Raw genomic sequence first — 26,433 nt, forward strand, 5'->3', positions numbered from 1 at the left:
GATTCTGCTCTAGAACTACTCAGGTAATATTCTAAGATCACTGGAAATTGAAGCAATTTGGAGGGTTTATTCACATCTTCAACAGCCTGGTTACAACTTAAAAAAATAATAATAAAAAAAGTGCTAGAAGACAACAGAATAAAACAACTCCGTCACACAGAAGCTATGGCAAATCCCAAATTTGTGCTAATCAGACTGCTCTGAAGCAATATTTCCTGTGAGAATGATGAGAAGACCTTGACTGTAATGACACTCACTTTGATGGGATTTTAAAAATTCCTCCATAAAACATAATTCGCATCATAACTTCAGCTCCTTCTTCATAGTTCTGCTTCTGCCCAGGAGTTCCAGCCTCAGCTTGTGCCTCTGTGCAGGCAGGGGAAGGAAATGTGCCTCCTTGGTCAACTGGGAAATTCCAGCACTTCCAACAGGTATTTCTCCTCTCTGAATTGAAAGCTGAGTATCTGCAAGGATTGATTTCACTCTTCCAGCCACAATCAAAAGTCAAAAACCCAAGACAATACTAAAACTCTTGCCTGACATGGAATCACTGGATGGTTGGGGTTGGAAGAGACCTCTAGAGATGAGCTATTCCAAGACAAATTGTTCACCCATAATTCAAATATTTTCAAGGCAACCAGAGTGACTCTCTTAAAAATTATTAGTTAGCAGCAATGGTTCTAAATGTTTTTCTTCCCCTAATTTTTTCTTTCCTATAAGAGTTGCATAGAATGTGAACATTTTGTAACTATGGAGAGAACAAGGATGTGGAGAAAGCACAAGTCATGATCTTGAAAGGTATTTAAAATTCATCTGTATCTATAACAAATTAAGGAAAAGACTGGAAGCTTGTTTTTAAAAACTTAAAACAATTCACTTCAAAGGCTTCTTGCTTTTCTGGGGATTTTTTTCTGCAAAATATGTTTCAGTGTTAGCAGCTGCCACTGTTTTTTCTCCTTCCAGTTGCCAGAATTACCAGCATGCTGGTTGTTCAGAGATAAAGTAAGGAACAATTTAATGCAGAAAAAATTATGTTTTGATTTCCCCCATAATTCCTTCCAGAGGCTGACTGGACAAACAACTTCAGTTTTCTGTCAAGGAATGGCTTTTTCCTGGCTCTGCCTGTGGCCATACACCTACAGAACTGACTTGCTGTCTATAATAAGGGCCAATTTTTTATAGATTTTTATTTTAATATGACTTTAATCAATGTGCCTCCCACAAATTCTCAGACCTGCCTGTTACTTGAGAGTGGTTGACTCCTGACTCTGAGGAGCATTTTTGTGATAGCCCACACTGGTGCCTCAGGACTTTGTCTGCCACTGCCTCAACTCTTTCTCAAGATGTCTGCATGTATCTTCTCACTTGAAATAACTTTTCTTACTCTTTCTCGTTTATTTTTGGCTGTAGTAAAAGAGGCTCCTGTAGCTCTGTGTGATGACCCTCCACAAACACTAACAAGTTTCCCTTTCCCTAGCATGTTCTAATGTTGCACTCTTACTTTCCTCTTGGATTTCACTGTGGTTTCTCCTTGGATTTTCACCTTCTTCCCCCCCCCAATTTCTTCAGACACACTGAGATAAACATTGCCAATATTACCCTACATTGCTTTGATAACTGAGCACCAATATGCAGAATAAGAAATAGTCTCGAGGACTGAATCCTACCAAGGCACCTGCAGCAAGCCTGAAGATTCTCAGAGAAAATACTTCACAATAAAAATTAACAAAATGAACGACAGTCAACAGTATTTCCTACTAGTGAAGCATTCACCATTTAAAATTATCAAATATTTTATCTATCTATTTATTTTCATGTTTGTGACCCCTTGGAACTGGAGATGAAATCAGATTTAAAAGCAGGTGTAAATGCCATGGACTTCCCATTTACTGACGGAAGGACTGGTTTTTTACCAAAATAAATATTCTAGATTATCAACCTATTCTGACTGGCTTTTTAAAAAAGTGTAGATATATCTACAGCACAGACACACACCATTTTGTATTCCTAGTTGGAACTGCAGGGGAAAGAACCAAAAGGAAGGAGCTTTCTTCAGTTGTGTTTGGCCCTTCTCACTCTGTTTAATACCAGGCCATCATTTCTGTCTGTGGCACTCTGAGCCAGGCCACTTGGAAAGCTTTCCTTGCTAGGTGTCTTCAAGAAATTACAATTCCCAACTCTGAATAATCATTTAACAAATTAAATGAACAAAAAGATGTGTGCCTCAGATATTCCTCATTAGACCCCTCAGCAAAAAAATGAGGCAATCCACAGTTCTAATTTTAAAACCAAACCAGTGTTTCACTGAACATATTCTGTTCCATATAACCATGGTTTCTACATAACTACACAGATTTTATAATTAAACAGTAAATAACTTCAACAAAACAAAATAAAACAAGAAGAAACATTGATGGAGTGGAGGAAGGAATTTCTGATTCAATTTTTTTTACCTCACAAAGTAGTAAGTCAATGATGTGGAAGACCATGCAGAGTGGAAACTTGGCAGTAAAAAGAGTGAGAAACCACTGGGATGCATACATGTGAGCTTCCAAATTGAGGTCTGAGAAATGGCTGTGTAAGTCTGGTAACTGCTCCTGCAATAAAGGAAAAAAAAATAAATGTTTTAGTGTTACTCATTAATTTGAGTTCTTCATCCATACTTTCAGTAAGGACCAGAGTTGCTAAATATCCAAAAACACAACAAAGTGAAAGCCTAGCTTCTTTTGAGCAGTGAAGATGTTTTTGATAAATTTCAGTGCCCATGGTTACAGTTTTTAGTAAGAGATCCACAGTGGATTCTATCACAGTATCAAAGAATATACTGAGACTATACTGAGAAATTACAGAATCTTCAACAGTTGAAAGGCAGAGCAGTTGTAAAATCTATATCATGCTGTATATTTTACTCCTTTGCTGTGTCGTGTCTTGCTATGAATGCTTCTGCCACAAAAAACACTGGCTGCAGGAACCAGATAACTTTGCAGAGCTTGAAAGCAACAGAGCACACAACTCCAGCAGACCATTTCTCTAACTAGGAACACATACAAACAACACAAAATAAGCACTGAAAATCCTCCTGAACAGTGATGACATGATCACTTAATAAAGTATATTTGTTTAGAGTATATTTGTTGATAAAATCTCTTTTGTTTGTTAACAAAAATCTTTGTGGACTTAAGTAAATATTGAGAAGCCCATATGTTGAAGTGTCACATTAATTAATTTGCAATTCCACTCCATCAAGTATGAAGTACGCACAATTTGACATCTGAAAAAATACCACTAAATTAGCAACAGTCTGTTTTGTTTGGTTTCAGTACATCCCACAGAGGTACCTGTGGTTATCTGTGAGAGTTGACTTCAGCAAGCAGCTTTTCACTGTGCCAACAGGAGGGCAGGGCTTAATGAACTCTCAGTAATGCCTTATTATTCACAACAACAATGTATAACATTTGCAGCCCTGCAGTTGTGTTAAACTGCTTGACGAAATAGTTCCAGCTGAAAAAAGAGCAGAGTCTTGGAAGAGACAATAAAAGCTGCCCAGTGGTCCACACTTGATTGGTATTTCATAAGCATCAGGATGTCCTGATTTGCCTGACCTCTTAACACCCACATAATTCATGGGAAGTAGGACAATGATGGAGGCAGTCCAAAGGACACGCTGGCCCCAATAGCACAGAGATTCTCTCTAAGCAACATCAGAAACAGAGGGGGGAAAAGGCAAATGCCTGCTTGGATACAAAGATCAGCTGCAGAAGGGGTGTATCAAAGACAAACTAGAAACAAATCTGACTGAAGATGTTTGAATTCAGCTATTAAACTTTGCTTTACCCCACCTCTAAAAGGAGAGGGGGTTTTATTGTCCAATAGCTTTTGGAAGAAAAGCATTCATCTCTTCTTGATGCCAGTGTTTCCATTTATGAAACAAATTGAAGGAGAATTTGTTACTCTGGCCACACCTGCATCAGCTTCTCCAGTTGGAAAAATTTGCAGTGGAGATCTTCAAAGTTATTTCTGTAGAGGTCCCTCAAGCCATAGTCGTACATTATTTTCACAAATACACAGAATGCCTGCTCCTCTGGCATCTGTTTGGAAAAAGACACAAAAATAAGGTTAATAACAGAGCTAAGGCTGGACATGCCTTACACAGACACACAAACACCTTGTGCACAACGAGTTCAGAACCTGGGATATATTAGAATTTTCAGCCAAGTACTGTAAATGCTGAATTAACCAACTAAAATGTCAGTGGGACTATTCTCCTTGATAAGCATCTGGATTTGGTTCTGTAAGGCTTTTTTGAAGAAAATATGGGACCATATCACAGTTTTCTGTGTGTCTATATCCCTACAGCAGCATTCTTTCTGTCAAACAGGTATGAGAACAACCAGTATACAACTCTCAGGCACATAAAAACATTTTAAAAATTAAAAAAAAAAAAAAGGAGATAATATAAAAAGGCAACAACTCATGACAGTGATGTCTAATGAGAGATACTTGGTTAAATGGGAAAAATTCAGAACTAAGGTACAACCTCTAGTGAGAACAATGCTCATCTACCTTCATCCAAACCCCAGGACATCAAACTCTGAAGTCAGGTTTCCCATAACCAATTAACATGCTGACATTTTCAGAAGCCCTATATCCATAATCTGTTTCATTCTGACCAAAATTTCTCACCCAACAGCGCTTTGGAAGGTGGCACTAACACAATTGTCTGAGCCACACTTCTATTTGCTGGCTTGAGCCCACTGAATGCTGACCTGGTGGGAAGCCCTGTGTCACAAAACTCCCACATGACCTTCCCCTGTGCCTTCAAGTAACACAATATTGACAGGCATAAGCAGAGCCCAAATCAACCTTTCCATCACATTCAAAATGTGCTTTCTTCATGTGGAAGCACCTGATTGCAACAAATGAAAACAATTGCTGAGAATCAAAAACAACTCTTGACCTTTTAGCGTATTCACTCATTTGGCCAACTGCCAGCTTCTTATCAAATACCAGCTACAGATAAAAGCTCAGCATTTTCTTCAAAGAGAATTTTAGGCTCTTGGTATTTCCCTTCAGGGTTTCGTCTTATGCTCAGCCCTGTCTCCTGGGCCATGGGCAAACAGTTTCATTTTCAGACCTCATAAAGGAAAGTAACTGGTTAGCATGAAGTATTTCCAGATTGGCTGATGCCTATCAGTCTGGGCTTGATTCACCCAAGACAAATTCTTAGGAATTTCAAAGCTCTTAATCACAATTTTATCTGGATGGAATGATCCCCAACTGACAGCATAAAAAAGCTGCAGATAAAGTAAAGAAATAATTTTATCCTGACCAAAAGGCTTGAATCTGTTCTGTAAGACAATGAGTGCAAATTTCAGGGGTTTTGGTAAAATACAATTATTTCTAATGAAATGACAGGTGCTCATGCACAGGCACATCTGCCCTACATGCTCAGTTAGACTCTGGTGCTTTGCCAACCATCTCTTCCCTAAGACAGGGAGATGGAACAGAGGTCAGGACTGGGCCAAAGTGCTCCCCAAGTCCTTGCTCTCAGTGAACAGAAGTTCTCCAGTATTACCAACCCTAAGAATTCAAAATCATAAATCAAATTTTTTTTTTTTTTAATTTTGGGCATTGCCATTCTGAATTTTAGCTTTTAGATATTTGCCCTTTGCGATAGTTTCTCTGAAATCACAAAAGCAAGGAATTTGTGATTTTTTTAAAGTGATATTTTAGGTGGGGTTTTTTCTCCCCCACAGATAATGACTCTGAAAAATAGACAAGGAAAAAAGTGAAGTACTGTGAGCCTCACAGTACAATTATTACGAGTTGGCAACACTGCTTCCCTGTGATTAGAAGTTACCTGCATACCCTTGATGAGAATTTCATCAAAGGAGGAAAATCACAAAAACAGAGGATGGTGATTCAGGCTACCCAATCATGCCAGAAACACATAAACATCGAAGAGAAAGGATAACCTGTCCCAGGGAAAAAGGGAAAGGAAAGAGTCTGAAATTCCATGAGAAGGTAGGACAGTTAGAGAGGGTCTTACAAGTGTTCACAGCATACAGATTTTTTGGAGAATTGGAGAAAAAGAGGAGTCTGAGGGCATCTGAGGAAGCTCCCCAATCACATGGGCTCATTGAGACTCCTTGCTTCCCCCCTTCTCTAAGCATTTCACTTCAATACCCTCTAACGAAATCAGAAGTTAGAAAGGGTTTATTAAAATGAGTGTAATTTCCATATAACAGTCCCTGTGTAGAGGCAACTTCCTCCAGCTCCAGAAACACTAAGAACAGAGTCGATTCTCTGTAGCAATGACAGCACAGCACTAAGGGAGAGGAGCTGAGGTATTCGTCAAATGTTAAGAATGTGACACCCACACATTTCTAAATAACTCTGGTATTGAAAATGGCTCATTCTTCCAGTGCAGCTTCAAAACCCTGCTTTGAGTAAAAAATTAATTGCAAAATAAGTGTTAGATAAGCTATTTTACAGTATATGTTAGACTGCAATAATGGGACTATTTTGGGTTTATTCTTAAAAGATGTAAAGCTTCTCTGCAATGCTGTTGCTTTGTAGCATGATTCTCAAGACTTCAAGGAATCACAGCTCTCCCTAGGAATTACAACTTAAAACTAATCTGAATTTGAGTTCCAAATGCCCTGGGAAGTGTGTGTGTAACATACATAACACCAGCAGCTGTCTCAAAGCCACACTTCAAAAGGTATTTCAATCCTGACTGATTTTACTAATTAAAACCTGAGAGAAAAAGCAGGCAAGAGCTTGAGTAAGAATTGTGGTGGCTTATTCAGATAGTCATTACCTCAATAAATACACTATTTGAATCTGCTGCTTTGCCACTGAGACATCAGATGTAAAGTACCTTGCACCTATAAAAATTGTGTATTTATTTATTTATCTCTGGACATATACCCATGCGTTTATAAAGCAAGCAACAGATTAAAGTTTGTGCAGTTTTTGATTACAGGCTAAAATATCAAGGTTAAACAATCAGCTTTCCCTCAGAAGATATTACAAAATGTCCCTAGGAGAAAAAATCTTCTAAAAAATTAGTGAGACTACTTGCTTTGATGATCTGCTCTGAGAAGGTCTCCTGGAGTTAAATTCCCCATAAACACAAAAGGAGCTTACTTAGGTGACAACTAAATTAAAAGAAAAAACTAATATGTAACAAATTGGTTTCAGGTTTTGACACAGAAGTATTTGAGAAATTAATTGATTTCTCCCAGATAAACAAAATCTACATTCATGAAGGTAGAAGCCATTAATCTCTACAGCAAAAAAGCAACAAGAGGGAAATTAATACAGGCAAATAAATAACAATAAATATCTGTCAAACAGCATGGCTGCACTACAACTGATTTTACAGCTGCCTTGGTTTCAAATATCAAAGCTTTCATTCTGCAATTAACTCACATGAAGCAGAAGCACAGCTGCAAGGAAGGACTGTCCCTGGCAATAGCCAATGTCTTCATCATAGACAGAATAGGCCTAGAAAAAAGAAAATCAAAAACTGTATTTAAAATGCATACAGGCACCACCAAACTGTGACAGCAAGGAGCTGTGCAGGACACTGCCAGGGTCTCAAGGGGGCGACAAGGAAATTGAGATTTATTCCATCAGGAACTGGAGTGACAGGACACAGGGGATGCTCCCCATGGACACAGGGCAGGGTTAGATGGGACATTGGGTGGGCAGGCCCTGGCACAGGGTGCCCAGAGAAGCTGTGGCTGCTCCTGGATGCCTGCAAGTGTCCAAGATCAGGCTGGATGGAGCTTGGAGCAGCCTGGGACAGTGGGAGTGGGATGAACTTTAGGGTCTCCTCCAGACAAAGCCATTCCATGATTCTCCGTGGAACATGACAGGGTAAAATCACACAGGGTGTAAAACTGTAACCACTCTTGTGCTTTCAGGGCTCTTCTAAAAACACTCACAGGTCACTCTCAACCCTCCACAGATGCTGGAGTTGTGGTTGTAAATTAATATTTTTATTTTTCAATCAGCTTAAGAAGAGATGGATACAATTTCCCTTCACTTAAATTAAGGACAATTCAGCTCAGGTGAGTAATGATAGACCTTTACCAATGCAGCAAATATAACATGAAAATCAGGGTAGTTTGTGCTGGGGGGAAAGTGAATGTTTGTTTTTGGAAAAACAAGTTCTGACATTATGCAAGTACAGGACCTAAGGTTAGAAAACTGCTGAGAACTACTGTAACCTGAAGATTTCATCAGAAACAGTTTTTCCATGCCCTTGTTATGCTGAAGCATGAACAAAACTCATTTTCCTACGCTATGACAGACATGCTTTTTCTTGCTCTTCAAAAAATCCCCAAACTAAAATAACTAACCTTCCCTTTCCCTTTACTTTTGCAAGATGAGAAGACAGATACTGTTTTTAAAGAGCTGTCAGAGGATATTGAGAATTTGTGGAAACTTGTGGAAGTCTAAGCAGGAGCAGCAGGACTGACACCAAAGGGAGGGACATCCTGAGAGAAAAAGCAAAATACTGAGGGTACAAACAGGGAAAACCAAAGCAAAGGGCAGAGCCAGGGAGGAAGGAGCCACAAGGATCAGGCAATCCACTTTTCAGTCTGATGGACTTGTGAGGAATTCTGCAATGACTCTGGAAGACAGGATTTCTCTAAGTGCAGAATATTCTGAGTATTCCTTTAAAGGTCACTGTTTCTGAACAATTTAGCCTTACATTTCCTTTGGGAAAAGCTGACCTGGGACTTGCAGCCCTCTGCCCTTTATCTGTACTGCTCACCACTCTTTCAAAAGCTGTTAGATGGGATTGGTCAGGAGCTGAGTGAAAATAACCCCAGCCCATTGCTCAGTTTCAGTGGACAAGAAAATTCAAGAAGTCACAGAAATCACTGTAAAATGTTAAATGAACCATCAAAATCCAGTTTACCAGTTTAAAACAGTCACAAAAGTCGCAAAAGTCAAACATAAAATCTAACCTGAGAATTGTACAATGGCAGATACAAAATTCAATTGGAGGAAAAAAAAAAGTACACTCTCCATAATGAAGTTAATTAGCTACTTAGTATTAAATTCACAGAAATGCCTTTAGATGCTTAAATTAATATTTTATATCATTAACTAGAATCATTCACTGGTTAATCACCATCATGAGTCATTATCTATTTGTTGCCCAGATCTATCAGTTTGTAGATGCCTAATGTCTTGTCTCTGTAGCTTTCCTAAATGATGTATTATTCCTGGTTTTGATAGGCCAGATCCACTTAGAAACAGATGTGCAGAATTACAAATGAGAAATTTGATTTATGATTTCTTCATGCTATAAAAAACCACTTCTAATTTACTTCAAAAAAAATCTAGGCTGAAAATTGAACATTAAATTATCAGTGCCTGGGGGTTCTCTGTTGTGAGAAGCATTATAGTGAATAATTTGCTGAAAATAGCAATAAATTAATCCAAACAAGTTATTTTAAAATAAGTATTGAGAAACCAACACACTGGAGAAAACAAACTGCTTCCAAAACTGGCATAGATTGAAAAGTACAGGAAGTTGTAAGAAATAAAAACATACTTCCTATGAGATTCTGAAAGAAGTTGAAGTTGCAGCAAAAGAGGGAAAACAAGGAGGGTGCAAAAAGTAATCCTCACTCTGCAGTTAAATACAAAAATATGAAGGAAGAACAGCAAAGTTTCTCATAATCAACTTCCTAAACACATTTGAGCTGGTAATAAATCCATTTCAAACACATCCAGAGCAGGAAGGCAAAGTCTCTGCTTGGAAAATAGATGGTCAATGTAAGTTGTATTTAAGGAAGTTGTATTTAAACTCCAGCAGAAAATCCCTGTGAACTTTCCTTGTATTTGTTTTATTACAGAAGAATCACAAGGTTTGTTATCCTGCTGGAACCATTCCTAACAGGGGATGTGTTGAACGATCTGTGTCCAACTGAATATCAGAAGAAATCATAAATTAAAAGGAATAAAATTACTGAAAAGTTATTAAGAATGAATGTTATTCACCAAAAAAGCTTGAGGGGAAAAGTAAACTGGTAAACCACTAATTGCCTGATTAAAACAGAAGAGATGAAAAAATGGAAACTTTTCTAAAAAGGTTGATCCCTAGAAGTACAAATCAGCAAATATTGGATAATTTGTTTTAAATAAAAATATGAAATTAATTAGTGGACACTGCCTATATAGAAGAAAAATGTCAAAGGGCTCCAGTAAAAAAAGGGGAATTATTAAAATGCCTTGAAGCAACCAAAAACCATGAAAAAATTAACTGCTTGATCCATTTTTCCACTTTTTAAGAAGTTTTTTTGAAAAAGAATTTTTTGAGATTCATTTCCACAAGGTCCTTCTTCAAAATCTGACCTTAACAAGCAGCTGTCTGCAGATACTTGGACACAAACTTCAGTTCTACATCAGAATTAGATCAAACAAAGAAAGATTCTGCTCTCAAGTCAAAACATCATAATCCTGACAACCAAAGGTTTAGTTTTTAATGAAGTCTCTAAAATAAGCAGGATTTCATTGCATCTATCCAATGCAAAGAGAATTTGGAATCTTAATGCACATCACATTTCCAATTATACTGTTTTATTTTTAAGCAACCTATGGGATTTGATAGTGCTGAAATATGATGTAATTAACAAGAATAACCTCAAAATAAGGATGCTGCCTACAGATACCACCATAATATCATATCATTAACTAACAGGCTAAGATTAACTATTTAAGATTTATGCAGCTAAGGAACTTTCATTTTCCACCTGAAATATAAAAACAAGGCAAAATCCCAAATCCCCTATTTCCATTGCAGTCATTGTAACTTTATAATTTCAAGAGGATGGGATTTTTCCCATGACAATCTGTGACATCTCACAGTTTTTAATTTATTATTCTCCTAAGCTCTTGAGGAACTTCCAATTACAATTCCCCAGTTAACTGAGATTTTAAATATTCTCTGTCTCATAAATGGGATTTAATGAAGGTTCTGACTTGAAGCCTGTTTTCATTCATTTTTAACTAAATGAAGATCCCAGAGAATTGAGACATCTTTAATAGTTACCTGAATACTGAAAAGAGCTACTATGCAGTTATTAGTAGATCATCATCATTAGAAAGCAAATTCTTTGGAAGCAGAGTCTTCCCAAAGTCCATGACTGAGAAACACCTGCAACATTGGGAAAGTGAACCAAGAACCCAGGGCTGGGCAGAAACTCTTCTCCAAAACAATTAACAGAGGAAAATCTCCCAAGAACAGAATCTTCTACAGAGAAAAATTCCATGTACTAGCATTTAAAAGATGAAGGGAAAGATAGCTGAATTTAAAACCTCAGCTTGGATTTCTGTAATTCTGTCTGTGAGTGCCAGCAGATTTAAATGAGGAAGAGGAGAGGTCATGCCTCTCTATGATCTCTATGAAATGACCAAGGGAAGCTACTCAGTTTATGTCTGTTTAACACAGACATAGCTCTGTGCTGAAATCTGCTTTAGGAGACTTAAAAGACTTCCATGGTGTCTGAAACTCAGAGTGTCTCAGGAAAACAGCCATACTTTGATGCAGACTTTTCACCCAACACGGTATTGTATTATAATTATTTCAATTATTATTATTAACTAAAATTATTTATATTTTATTACATTTTTATTACTTTTAATTTTATTTTAATGTTTTCACAACAAGGTATTTTATTACATGCTCAGTTGCTAAATAAAATTAGTAACAGCAGAATTTAAAACTCCCTACCTGAATTTATAATAAGACTAACAGTCTGAAAGTAATAATATTCCTATGGGTGCAGCATTGAGTATGTATCACATTACACAAGGAATTTCTGCATTAAAACTCTATTTTTATACATTAGTTACTCATTTGTGGAATATCAGGAAGAAGCTGTTACACAATGGCCTCCGCCAGAGCTGGGAGAGCTGAGAGGATGTAGAAATCTTCACACTCAACCAGGCAGGCCCCAAACAGAGCACTCCCAGCATTTTTCAGGATTCCAGAGCTGACCTTTCCACTGGTACAGGCTCAGCATAAAATTCTACAATTTCATTGCATCTTTCATTGTGTGCAAGAATGGGGCTGCTGAACACAAATGCAGAGAAGGATCCTTATTGTAATATAAACAGAAGAAAACAAGGTAACACTAAAAATCCTTTGAATGAAACAAGACAATATTTAGCAGGACTGCTCCTTCAACCCAGGAGCAAAGAAAATAAACAACTAAAAAAAAGGTGAAAAAAATTCTTCACTGATTGTGTTTATTCTCTAATTGGCAAATAGATTTCTGCAGGAAGAAAAAGGATCTGCTCTCTGACAAATAATTACACCTGGACAAAGACTGAAACTGCCCATTTGTAAATCTAAGGAGCTACTAAAGACTGAAAAATGTGGAAGAATACACGCACAGTGAGGTGACTACCTGAAAAGACATGCTGAAATAAAATGGAAATGACAATGTAAAAAAAGCCTATGAAAATTAGACTTTCAGCACTAAGCAGCAGCTCTGCTGAAGCATAACCCAGCTTATCATGGGCATAGAAGCTGCTGGTTACAGAAGAGCAGCTCAAAGGGATTTCCATATTTCAATATACAGTAACAAAAACTAAAATGCCCCATAATGGAGTCCACTCAGTGTTAGCATTGCTAGAATGCAGTTTGTTATTCTTTAATGTGGGTACCAGAAAACACACCCTGCAACTAAAACACAGTGTTTGGTCTCAGAGCAAACCAGCCTCCACACTGATCCTGCACCTAAAACCTTCAGGCAAGACCAGAAGGGGGAAAAAACTACGAAGGGATAAGTATTTAGTTACAAAACAGATCCTGATACAAACGATTCACATCCTTCTGCAAGGCCTCAGGTTACTGAGAAACACTACCACCAACTCTGAGCCTCTGAGAAGTAATTCTGCCATTTTCTGAAAACCATTGTGTGTGTTTTCCCAGCCTGCCCAGTCCCAGATCACCTGACTGATTTTCCTGCACCATGCTCCCTGTTCCCCATTAGAGTCACAGTGGTTGTTTGTTAAATAGGAGTTACTTTAATCAGAAAATTAGGGAAAACACATCTCATGTTAAATTCTGCACTGCACACACTGCAGAGAGCTGAGAGGATTAATTCTGCCAGGTGCCCAGATTCCCTGGAGCCTCAGGCTGTGAGCATGGACAGAGCTTGGAAGCAGGCACTGAGCATTACTCAGTTATGCATTGTAACACTGAGGTAAGCTCTTCAAACACAGCTAGAATTTGCAGAGTATTTAAACAGAAAGCAGGCAAGAAGCAGCAGTTTTCACAAAGATTGCCCAAAATTTGCTCTGTGAAAATCCAGCTTAAGTGGTGTCCTCAAGTGAAATCTCCAGTCTTAGAATCTGAAACTCTTTTCATTCCTTATCACCACTGTCAGTCCTGAAGTTTATTTTTAGGTACTTTGTCACATAAACGTTCTGCAACAGAAAAAGTTCCCATCTTTCCTGGTTTCCTACTGTTCTGAAGAGGAGTTGGAACAAAAACTGGCAGACCTGTTAAAGTGAAGCAGTGAGCTTTTAATGATTTTCCTTTTTATCTGACAGCTCAGATCATCTCTCATTTCAGTGAAGAATGAAGAAAATGCTCTTCAGCTTTCTGCCCTCTCACTTGAGGACAGACCCTTCCTAACCATATTCAAAAATCCCATTCTTCAAACTTCTTGCTTTCACAGTAGAATAAAGGGATAAGTACTCAGCACTTCTGGTAAAAGTTATTCTAACAATACAAAGCCGCCACATTATTACTTTCAACACAGATAATTACTTTTTATTCCCAATAGAATGACAATTTTCTAAGCAAATTAATTAGGCTTTAACATTATTTCTGGAAAACCCACATACTGGAGAAAACAGTTTATTAATCATAAATTCAAGGTTCAGTCAGACCCAAACAGGTATCGGTCACACCCACAGTCATTTAAGGAAACTATGAGAGGATGAAGAACATGTGGAAATGCTGGAAATCTCTGCCTGGAATTCTCCCCAGTAGTTGTGTCTGCTCTCAATACTGGCTAGTAGGTATAAACCCTTCAGTGTAATCAGTAAATTTATGAATAATTCCATGCTGAAGACTGGATGTGGCTGTTCTACCAGAAAGCAATGCTTCCCAAATCCTTCTTTGAACCTACAAGCACATGAAGGAATGAAGGAGGCACTAAGATTACCAGGATTTTCATAAACCCCTCACCAAGATCCCAAAGGCTTTTTGGGGAACTGAGCTGCTATAGAACATCCCCTTACTCCCTCAAATAATTGATTAAAGGAGAGAGCGCCAAAGGTAGGAATAAAGTCAGTTCTAATCCAGAGAGTGAAGGTGAGGTCACTCACAGAACCCTGCAGAAAGATGTGCTGCAAATATTCACAAATCTTAAAGAACACATAAACATAGCACAGTAAAAATAAAAATACATAAAAACAGCAAAAATAAAACCACATAAAAATAGCACAAAGACTGCTGATGAGACAAAGCTGTTTGGAGCAGGGAATTAGAAAGTGACTGCAAAGCTGCTATGCAGAACATGTTCTATCAAGAACAAGTGGCTGGGTGACAGAGGTCATTAAACTCCAGGTAAACACAAAATGCTTCACAGGAAGAGCAGCCCTCAACTTGATGGGCACACAGAGAGGTCTCTGATCACAGAATCCCAGAATGGTTTGGGTCGGAAAGGACCCTAAAGCTCATCCAATTTCACCCCCTGCCATGGGCAGGGACACCTTCCACTAGCCTAGCTTGCTCCAAGGCCTGTCCAGCCTGGCCCTGGACACTTCCAGAGCTGCAAGGAAGCCACAGCTTCTCTGGGACACCTCTGCCAGGAAAAGAATTCCTTCCCAATATCCCATCTAACCCTGCCCTCTGGCAGTGGGAAGCCATTTACCCCTTGTCCTGTTACTCCAGCTCCTTTTCCAAAGTTCCTCTTCAGCTCTTTTGGAGCCCCTTTAGGCACTGGGAGAGGCTTTAAGGCCTCTTTGGAGCCTTCTCTTCGTGCCTTTTTAAAAATGGGAGTTAGATTTCCTCATCTTCATTCAGTGGGAACTTCACTGAATGCCCATGACTAAAATACAATGGACAGTGGCTTAACAACTCCATCTGCCACTTCTCTCAGAGCCACAGATGCACCTCATCAGGTTCCATGGCCTTTCAGGCTCCTTGCATCATCTCAAACCTGATCATCTCCTGCACTGGGCACTTTTCCATTCTCTCTGTCCCTGCCTTTGCCTTCTGTGGTCTCAGCAGTGATGTTGGAGCACTTGCCAGTGAAAACAGAGGCAAAAAAGTCATCAAGTACCTCAGCCTAGTCCATGTCCAGGGTTAAGCAGGTTTGCCCTTTCCTTCTGGACAGGAAGGAACATTTTTTCCCACACTGTCTCTAATCTTAGTTTTACCACAGATGTACCCATGGAATATTTTCCTGTCATCCTTCTCATCCATAGATTTAATTCCATCACGGCTTTACTTTCCTAAACCAGATCCCTGTCTGCTTGGACAATTTCTCTGTATTCCTACCAGACTAGGTGCCCTTGTTTGCACCCTCTGTAGGCCTCCTTTTGTCTTTGAGTTTGTCCAGGAGCACCTTGCTCATCCACACAGGCCTCCTGGAGTTTTTGCCTGACTTTCTCTTTGGCAAGGACAAAGCACTTCTGAGTTTCAAGATCCTTCAAGAAAAGAGAACTAACTGTGGCATTCACATTCTCTGAACAGACAGAGACATAATTCTCTCTCTCAGGATTTTTCCTGGGAAGGCAGTGAGAAGCTCAGAGAAGAAAAGAAATCAATTCTTATCTCTGTTCACTACTCCTGTTGTTTGGCACATGTGGCACATGTGAGATTGTTTGCTCAAAGTGATTTGTTAATTGGATTCTGCTATAGATTGTTTTGTTTCCTTGGCCAATTGGGTCAAAGCTGTGTCCTGACTGTCTCAGTAATGGTTTTTTATTTAGCATCTTTTATATAGTATAATATAATATGTCCTTACTATAGTTATAATACAGTATTAATGTAATGTAGTATAGTTTTAATTAAGCATTGGTCAGCCTTCTGAATCATGGAGTCAGAGCACATGACTCCCAATATTGGGGGCACCTTGATGCAATAACAGCTACAACAACTTCCTCTGCAGGAGAGGCTTTGAGAGCAAGGAAAGTCCCCAGATTTAGAAAACATGCAGAATTATTCACATTTCCTACAGAAAGGAAACAACCCAGGAAGGTCTGTGCCCCTCTGAAGCTGCCTGCTGGACAGATAATTCCTCTAAGTTGCTTCCAGTTCTGACAGATTCTCTCCTTTATTTGTTCTTTATTAAAATAAACTGAGATACCTTAATGAACAAGAATTTTCCTTTTCAAAGAATGTTCCCAAATTCTTTCATCATCCTCACAGAACCTTACAGATTCTTTGCAATGTAGAATAGATGTCTTTAATTTTGGACACTGTAACTAAAGGCAGCTGCAAAACACTGAGTTGCTCAAGTCAAACTGTTCCTACATAAGGTTCATCCATCTCCACATCCTTTACATTTCATTATTTACCATCCCCTTTTCTCTCTGTCACCAAGATATCTTCATGAGAAAGGACCTTGTGATTTCTTAGAGGTGACTCACCAGAGTACCTGGAATGAAGAAGGGATATTCCTAATGCTTTGACTGAAATCCATTTATTCAGTGCTTGTTTAGGAACCTGCTGGCCAGACTTTAACTCCTTAGTGTGTACCTTGTTCATGCTTAACTTGTCCAGCATTTATACATTCTGAGCTTGGCAGGCCACAGGAGCTACAGAATTCCAGTCAAAACACCTTCACCAGTGGAACCTGTACTTCTGGCTTTTTGTGTTGGCTTGTCATGATCTATTTTCAGTAAACTCACAGGCCTTCATTATAACATACTTATCACATGTAATTCTTGAAAAATTGAATTATTCCATCATTGTTCACTTAACTGGTATCAAAGTGACAAGCCCATAATTTACCTGCATTGTTATTCTTTTCACAGACTGGCACAGGAACTGTTTCCTGTAGCCCTCTAGAGCCCTCCAAGATTAGGAAGAAATCAATAGCATTGCTTGAAAGTTATCTTTATTCCCCAATTTTGTATTTCTTTTAAACAGTGAATTGCTCACAATACTGAATCCCAGTAGCTAAGCAGCTATATTTAATATTAATCCAAATTATTATTTGAATAGGAGTTTGTATCAGCAGAGAATTTATCTGGGGAACAGGAAATATGTCATTATACCCCAAAGGCTGAACACTTTTTTCTGCTTGACAACTCCATCATTTCTAGTAATCAGCAGGAGGTGTAAACAGCCACAAGGAAGAGGAAGGGAAAGGGAAATAGCTTTGCCTAAGGCAATCATTCATTCTATATGAACAGAATGAATTCTGCATTATATAATATTCTACAGAATTTTCTACATTAATTTCATGAGTTTTAGGAAAAAAAAAAAGTGAAACAAAAGCTGACTGCCAAAACCACAGCAACATCTACAACTGCCAGCCAGAAAAGTCTCTGCTTGGCTGCATGGCTGTAATATTTTACCTTCTGGATCTCTCTTTAACAAAAGAAGTCTGTCTCTACAAGATCTCAAATCTATTGATTTAGTACCTCAACTTTCCCATGTGCACATTGGAAAAATTAAAGAATGTTTTTCATTGGAGGTGATCTGGCAGCTGTGAGTGAAAAGCTCTGCTCACACACTGCTTGGGAATGGTCAAAAACTTGTTCTCCAGGTAATTATCTACAGACACTCTGGTTTAACCTCACAGCAGAGCTTGCTCTGAGAGTCTGTTTCTCCTCCTCTGCAAATCTCTCCACCTCAGAGCAGAAGAGGAGCTCCTACACCACTCCCTCTGAACAGGTTCCTCCCTCTCACCTCAGCAAAGCCAGCCTGAGCCTCCTCTCACCTGCACCTCAAGAGGTACCAAATGCAAGGCTGCAAAAGGGAATGCAGAAACCCCACAGTCTCCACATGCAATCTAAACAAAGCTTTGAAATCTTACTGATTAACAACTTGGACCAGAACAGGGTTAGCAAGGCAAAAAAGTTACACAAAATACAGCACTTGAAAATTGAGAGTACTGACTGTACCTTACAGATTTTGTACAGAGATTCCTGCCCATCTCCTTCTGTATCCTTAAAATAATCATGGGCTGGATATGTACGATGGATATCTCGTTTGATGACACTCTCCTGAGCAGAATCCTGTAAAAAAAAAGAGAAAAATCCTGACACATGAACCCATTAACAGTATAATCAAATGTAATATAAAATTCAACATGTACTTAATATGGATACATTAGATAACTGCTTTACTGACTTCTCCAAAAGTGCTTTGAGAAGAAAACTAAAATCCTTTTTAGTCTCCCATGCAGTTATAGCTTGACAGTTGAACAAGAGCAATATGGCATGTTTTCTGTCCTGCAGGCTTAAAGGTTCAGATTTAGAACTCCGAGGAAATTATCATTTTTATATCATCATTATATATAATTATATTATATAATATCATCATTATCAAAATTAATTGTTGGTGAGTTCTTACCACAGATCATATACTAATCGTGTTGTTCCGGCAGTAAAAAAAACCCAAATAAAAAAAACCCCAAACACAGAAACAAATAAAACACACACACACACACACACAAAAACTACATCAAAAAAAACCAAACCAAAAACACAACCCAAAAACCCACCAAAAAATTAGGCTGTCTCTGTCTTGCAAGCTTAAAGCTACTAATTTGAAATGCTGGATGTATGAATCTACCAAAAGTGTTAATTAAAAACTCATAAAAGATTTCTAGAAAAAGATGGGAATCACTGCAGACAGACCTAAAGAACATCACTGTGTGGATGAGGAAGTTGTATCAAAATGTCAGAGCTGGAGCTACAACAGTTAATTATCTTCAGGTTCCAGTGTGCTGTACTTTCAGGTTGGCAAATATCAAATGGTGCTTTTCTCCATTACCTTTGAAATCCTAAAGGAAAAACCAACAAAACCTTCTCCTGTAACCTGGAATATAAATCCCTTACAAATAACTTTGATCTTGAACACAGAGTATTTCTGTTACAGAAAAAGCTTCTAAGCTCTCAGATTGTGTCTTGTTAACCAGGATTCTCCATAAAAAAAAAAGCTTATTTCAAAATTAACCCCACTGTCTAAATCACAAGCCAACAAACACAGAGTAATAACAAAAAAATTATAAAAAGCAGTTCTCTAATCAGACTTCTTTAATGATTATTTTCATTTACATGGCTTCCAAATACCAGAGAGGCTGGAGAACTGCAGTCTGCCTCCCAAATCTATCTGACCATGCAGTTAAATTATGAGAAAACGCCTGAAGCAGCATTAAAGATCTACCAGGAAAGTTACAGAATTTACTACAGAAATCTCTTACAGACATTTTTCAGCATGAACTTGAAAAGATCCAGGGGAAGTTTCAGGAAAATCACCACATCCAGCACACACAAGGTTTTCCAGTCAAGCTGAGACATTGTACTTGACTGCCCAGTACTTGTCTTGACTGGGGAAGACAAAGTGTAACTGAGCACACAGAAGTTGACAAGGAGAATGCCCAAGTTAGGGCCAAAAATATTTGTGTAAAGGCCCAAAGGTACATGAACTTTTACACAGTTAAAAGAAACCTGAAGCAGTCTTAATTCAGCCCTACTAATGAAAGCTGTGTCTAAAAAATCTAGAGGAAAATTATTAAATGGGCCCAAAATAAGATTTACATGCAAAGACTGGAGAATTAACTCCTCCTCAAAAGACAACCTATCTTTGAAATATGATAAACTCATAAAGGAAGAAAACCAAGTAATTAATCTAGGGAGAAGATAGTTTAGAACTACTTCTTAAAGTATATAAAATATACTTCAGTTAAGTTTCTATCTTTTTCCAGGAGAGTTTGTAGACAGCACTGCTCTCAAGTACCAAAGCACATGAGTTTACAGACACCCTCATTTAGGTTTTCAGACCACTAACTAATCATGACTTTTCTGAAAGTCATGATTAGTTAGCTTATCAGGAAAAAACTAAGGTGAGATGGCTATCAAGGCATTCAGGGTTCTAATGATCTTACTTCTAAAATTCCTGTCAACTCAGAGAAAATATTCTTCTGAGGAAAAGAATTATCTCCATATGCCAGTGCTATGACAGCTGCCATGCTGCTGAACAAGCTCTGCCTCAAGTTGTCTCTTCTGGAACAGCTGAATTTCTGCAGAGGAGCAATGCTGAGTCCTTGACACTCCTGCCATTCCCAGCTATCAAGAAGCTGCTGAATATGGGCCAATGATGCCAGAAGGCAGATCAACACAGAAATAAAACAGAGAGAACAGAAAACTGTTTATGTTGAATAAAAGTTAAAAGAAAATTAGGAGTACATCAGCAATCATAAAATAAAGAATCTTTATGCATTCATTTCAGGAATTTTTTAATTAAGAACATCTCACACTCCATAAAGAACCTCTATACTCATTTGTTGTCACAAGTGGAGCCACTCTGGTAATGAATTACAATTAGGGAGCAGAAGAGACTCCCCAAGGTAGAGCCTTGTTTATTTTGTTCCAAGAGCTGAAGAATAAGCATTGTATCAGCAGAAGAAATTATTAAGGAAGAAAAAAATCTCTTGAGACTTAATACTTGTCCCACTTTTGCCCAAAGTTACTGTCATGAAAACAGGCACATCCCTAACGAAAAGAATGCCAAAAGTGCTCAGCTGAGTTTTCCTTACTGTACTGCCTGTGTTCCAACTTCTGACTCAGTATGAGAGATGCAGAATTGCAGCTGCAATTAAAGGAATTGAAGAGTTTAATGTGACTACTGAATAAATAATAAACCAGATAACAGGTGTCTCAAAGCTGGCATTCAAACTGGGCAGCACTTCTGACCTCAATCTCCTTGTGCTCCATTTCCCTGGTTAATAATAATTCCCCATCTCAGTGGGGTGTTATGAAAATCAATTAACATCTGAAGCACTGAAATACTGTAGTGATGAGTCCTGCAGAAATGCTAAATGGAAGAATAGTAACTCCAGCCTCAAATCCTGATCTGAATGGTGTCTAGTGAAGCATAGGGTTACACAAAGCAAAAACAGCAAGGGGAAAGAAAAAGAAAGCAGCTCATTAAATATGCACTATTCCTTCTGTGCACAACCAGGCAGAGATCCCAGGAAGAAAACAACCCAAAACAAAAGAGCTCAGTGGGATCTAGAAGACACCATTATCTACATGAGTAGGCAATTTTCATGCTGTACTTCACTTCCAAAGGCTTATCTCTGACCTTTAACTCATTCAAGCTGGGTTTTACCACATGTGTTTACACATGGAAATATGATTTACATTTTCTAGTGGAAGGTATCACTACCCATGGCAAGGGTTGGAAGGAGATGAAAATTAAGGTTTCTTCCAACACAAACCAGTCTGGGATTCTCTGTGCTGGAGACTCAGGTCAAGTTGATCTGCTTGGCCCATTTTAAAGGTTTGCATCTCTGGTAAGGCTGAAAGAGCTGATTTTGCAGCACACTGTCCTGCCTGTACTTCATCCCCTCACTGGCTAAAAAAAGCTACATCCAGAATATCAAGGAAAGTAAGAAAAGGGGAAAAAAATCAAAAAAGGCTTTCAACATTTAAAATTACCATGCCCAGAAAATCTGGTGTGCCATGCTTCATAAGGATCAGATACTGAAATTTTCCACGTGTTGTATGGAAAGTAAAAATTCCTAGGCCAACAGAGACATTCACTACTTGTTTATCCAGGATGTGAAACACATCTGCTGATATCTGGAGTTGGAGGTACCCTCAATAAACTGCCTCCTAATCCTGAAAAGCCATAAATTTAAACACTGACTTGCCAGCTGCATGTTACTGATATTATGACATTGGTTCAGTAGCCAAGTGTTTGCTGAAGGAACAGATTTTTGGTGTATGTTTTATTTTGTTCCTTAAAGTTCCCTATGGTTCTGTGCAGTTCCCCACACATGCATGTGGGAATATGAATAATAATGTGAAGCCCTCTAAAACAGGCAAAAAATACAGAATCCACAAAAGTGATGAGGTCAATCAATGGGTTTGAAATGATCTGCAAAACCAACACGTAGCTCTGTTCCTTTATTACTGATGTCCTACCAAATTCCTGCTTTCAGTGAAATCTGACAGCACATGGTGCCAACACATCTTATACACATCATCAATCCCTCTCCTCATTTTCCACACATATTACAACCGTCCAAGTAGAACATATGATCCAAGAAAATCCCAGGTTCCCTACTAATCAGTATTCAAAAAAAAAATAATCAATAGCTCTTCCTTTTAAAGACATTGAATAAAAGATGTCTGGCTTATGCTCACTTCTTCTTTAGTGTTTCTGTAACATATATCTTGTAAATCAACTCCTGTCTATAAATAGATTTTCTTTCAATCAGCATTAGCTTTTATTCAACTGAGAGCATCTAACACTCAGAGAGTACTAATTAACAGAGAAACTGAAACTGAGAAAAAAACCAGAGGATTATTCTTTAGAGTATTTTTTTTAACAGTTACATATCAATATGCTGAATGTCAACATATTTAGGCTAATTCAGTAAATACCCTGGTCAGCTGAACTTTACCAATTCTGGCTCACTATCAGCTGTATCTATTGCTCTTTGGACAAAACTGCTTTCCAGAAGCAGAAGGAACAGAAGGATTCCTGGCCATAGGGCCAGATCAATAGTTTGTATCTGAGTAGCCCTGGCAGGTCACACCTGGAGGTAAATTTAGTATCAAAGTATCTCTTCTCTCATCATTTTGGATTACGAATATAGCTCTGCCCAAAGAAAGTAAACATCTTTTATCAAATTATGTCCCATTCTTCTCAAGCTGTGCTTGAGCAGGCAGTGGCCACATTTTGAGAATTCCCAGGATCCTCAGATACAATCTACAACGTGTCTCTTTTTAGGCCTGGTATGCAAATTTACCTATAATTTCTAAATAGATTGTTCTCTAGGTGTTAAAAAGCTGGTGGGATGGGACTCTGCTGCTTTTACACATATTACCAGTGGGACTGCACTAGTCAGGAGCTTGTTAGGAACTGTTGCATCACCCACATGACTGCCAAGGAACTGGGAAATGATGCTCACTTTGGAAGGCTGTCAAAGTATTTCACAGCACCCAGAGGATCATTAAGGTTGGAAGAGACCTTTAAGACAGATCATTGAGTCCAACCAACAACCCAGTATGGCTGTGTTCACCACTAAATCACATCCTCAAGTGCCACATCCACACATTTCTTCAATGCTTTCAAGGATGGTGACTCCATCACTGCTGAGGAAGTCTGCTGCAATGCCTAGTTATCCTGTCAGAGAAAAAAAAAAATTCCCTAATATCTAAATTAAACCTGCCCCGGCCCAACTTGAAGCCACGTCCTCTCATACTGGCAGAGTTTCTCTTAACACTTAAATCAATCTTAAAACTACTTGGGAGCAGGATGATGAAGACATATTGACCACCTGTCCAGCATAAAGTTTTTAACCCTCTCAGAAGCTGCTGCTGCTAGTTTTTAGCTACAAGATGCTGGACAAAGTAGACCTGGGTGACAAAGAATGATAATTCCATGGTTCTTAAAGACTGTGGAAGTAAAAGGAAGTCTGAGAATAATACTAATTCTTATGTCAATACTACTCTGTAGGCAGCTTTAAAAGAGAAAGTGATGTGTTGTGATGACAGTCTTAAGGAGAAGGAACTGTTGGAGCAAGTCCAGAGGATGCCATGAAGCTGATAAGAGGACTAAAGCTTCTGTCCTATGGAGACAAGCTGAGAAAGGTGAGGCTGTTCAGCCCGTAGAAGGGAAGGTTGTGTGGAGACCTCCCAGCCCCAGTCTCTGAAGGGCTACAAGGAAGCTGGAGAGGGACTCTACATCAGGAACTGAAAAGGACAAGGGGGAATGGCTTCACACTAACACAGGGCAGAGTGAAATGGAAGATTGGTAAGAAATTCCTCCCTGTGAAGGTGGGGAGGCCCTGGCACAGGTCCCCCAGAAAAGCTGTGTTTGCACCTGAAGTGTCCAAGACCAGGTTGGAGCAACCTGCTCTAGTGGAAGGTGTCCCTGCCCATGGCAGGGGAGGTGGAATGAGATGGTCTTTAAGGTCTCTTCCAACGCAAACCATTCTGGGATTCTATACTGTAACAGTCACAGAAGTAGAAAACAGCTCAGCCCTTAGCAGAATTGAGTCATCAATCAGCAACAGAGGAGATGACATTTTTCTCTAAAAAAATCCCAACAAAATTAGATCAGACACAAAACAATTCTCCATAAACTCTGTTGTTCTGAAAAATAAAAGATATCCGTGACCTTTACCATCTTTGTGGTTTGTTTTCCTTCTCCTTCTGCCATTCTGTACACACTCTCTCCTGTGCTACTGATACATAATTTATTCTCCTTACTCTCCCATATCCTCTCTGAATGTTGCTGACAGAAGAAAAACACTATTTGTGCTACTGGGCAAGAGGTCAACTTCTGAGTGTACCAGGCTTGATGTTTTACTACAGGCATGGAATGAGATGAATTCAGAGTTACTCCCAAGGACTGAGCTTGGAAGCTCCCTGATCTCCCACAAGAGCTGGGGTGCTCTGTACCCCTGATGGTGTTTGGATATGTTTTTTCCCCACATCTGTTTGTAGATTCCACAGTATTTCCATTTCTATTTTACTACATTGGGGCTTTATTTATTGGTTTATGTGATCTTTAGCAGGTATGATATCAAGCATTCTTTTGTTAAATGCTGAAGACAATTGTTTAAGCACTGGATTTTGTCTGAGGTTTGATCTGGTTTTTAATGGCTAGCACTCCCCAAGGTTGGCTCCCTGGAGGACATGAGGATAAATGAGCACAAGTAAATACTACATTATCCAGTTTATTCATGAGCATTGCACCTTTTCCTCTGATATGTCTACATTTAAATAGACAATAAATACTTTGTTTACTTTACAAACAGACAAACAATGAAAAGGTAGCCAACAGATTCATCCATGTAGCGAGTAATTTTGCCCAAGTTCTTTCTGGTTTGCTGATTTTTAGATTAGGTTCCTGATTATGTCTCCTCTGGTAAAGCCACAAATGTATTTGTAAAGATCAGAAAAAATGTTCTTGTAATGAACCTGAAATTTGACATTCGAGTATTTCAGCTCTAACTCAGAATAATCTCCAGAAGCAAGTGGAAAGGTTAAGGCCTGTTTCTAACAAGCAATCCGTAACTGCCGCAGTATCAGATAGTTGTGGAAAATTCATGTCAAACTTCACAGGAAATGGAACAAGTTGTGTAGTTAAATCCTTGACTCCTACCTATCTACTCCAATTGATAGTGTTCCAAAACTTACAATGATTTTTCATTACAGGAAGCATAAAACGCCAAAAATATTGTAATTATTTAAAAAAATCAAACGTTTAAGAAGAAAACCCTGGGTCTTAGAAGGTAAGTTTCCTATAGCATTACTGACCAAGCAGATATCTACCTAGTAACATTTTTACAAGTTCTGAAATTAGGCCTACTTTTGCCATCAAAAGATAATGTGATCAGTGTAACCAGTTCAAGTCTCATTTTCCAGACTTGTCCTTCACAAACTGGGTCTAAGGAAGAATTCCAATAAAATTTACAGCTATACCCTACTAGCACACCCAGACCTTTGGCATCTGGTATTGCTTGCTGCTAGCAAAACATTAATAAAAGGAGAAAGTGCTGCAAGTTTATCCAATTCAGTGACACTGATTTTAACAAGGAGGAAATGCCTTGCAGCAGCATGCACATAAAGAATTGCCAATATATTGTCTTTTAAAAGCTCATTAAGCTTTTTGTCATTGCAGTACACAGACTTGTTTCTTCAAAAAGGAAACTCCTGTCCCTCATCTTCTTAAACAATGGAGTTCTTCCAATAATCCAGGCAGAAACACTTCAGCAAGACCCAGGGCAAGCTGGAATGTTTACATACCAGTTCAGGTACATCCCAGACCCACTCCCTGACAACAGCTCTGTAATTCAGCAATCATTTGATATCCTGGACACTTTACTTTAATACTTGCTGCCACAACATCACCTTCACCTTTTCTTTGCTGCAAAAGGAACTTCATTATTTGGAAGGAGTTTTTACAACCACTCACCTTCCAGGACTATTAGGATTCCATTATAGAGCAATCTTCTCAATTCTCTTTATAAGAAATCCAAAAGCTGGTGGGTTTTTTGACTTGAGAGCCCTTTGCACCACTGAACACTGACATCAGCCCACCAGACCAAAGATTCAGGCTCTTTGGGAGCATAAAAGATCAAAATCACTTTTCAACAAGATCTGTAAATCTTTACTCCAGACTGAGGGAACAGTGCACAGAAGAAGATGAAGGCCAGCCAGCCAGTTAGGGAAAAGGAGAAAAAT

At 38.7% G+C, this 26,433-nt stretch overlaps 1 protein-coding gene across 7 annotated transcripts in view; it reads right to left on the minus strand.

Annotated features, from left to right (window-relative positions):
• Positions 1-26,433, minus strand: part of RABGAP1L (RAB GTPase activating protein 1 like) — a 229,596-nt gene that overhangs the window by 88,238 nt on the left and 114,925 nt on the right. For 6 of the 7 annotated variants that reach the window (XM_064719782.1, XM_064719785.1, XM_064719784.1 and 3 more), the window contains 4 exons: positions 18,127-18,240; positions 7,438-7,512; positions 3,963-4,088; positions 2,454-2,597 (listed from right to left, as the gene is read on the minus strand). In XM_064719782.1, coding sequence (XP_064575852.1) covers positions 2,454-2,597; positions 3,963-4,088; positions 7,438-7,512; positions 18,127-18,240 — 459 coding nt within the window. Of the gene's footprint in view, positions 1-2,453; positions 2,598-3,962; positions 4,089-7,437; positions 7,513-18,126; positions 18,241-18,864; positions 19,011-26,433 lie in introns of all 7 variants that reach the window. The other variant, XM_064719788.1, reaches the window with a different exon arrangement.

The sequence above is a fragment of the Zonotrichia leucophrys genome, chromosome 8 (genome assembly GCF_028769735.1).
Source record: "Zonotrichia leucophrys gambelii isolate GWCS_2022_RI chromosome 8, RI_Zleu_2.0, whole genome shotgun sequence".
Classification (NCBI taxonomy): Eukaryota; Metazoa; Chordata; class Aves; order Passeriformes; family Passerellidae; genus Zonotrichia; species Zonotrichia leucophrys.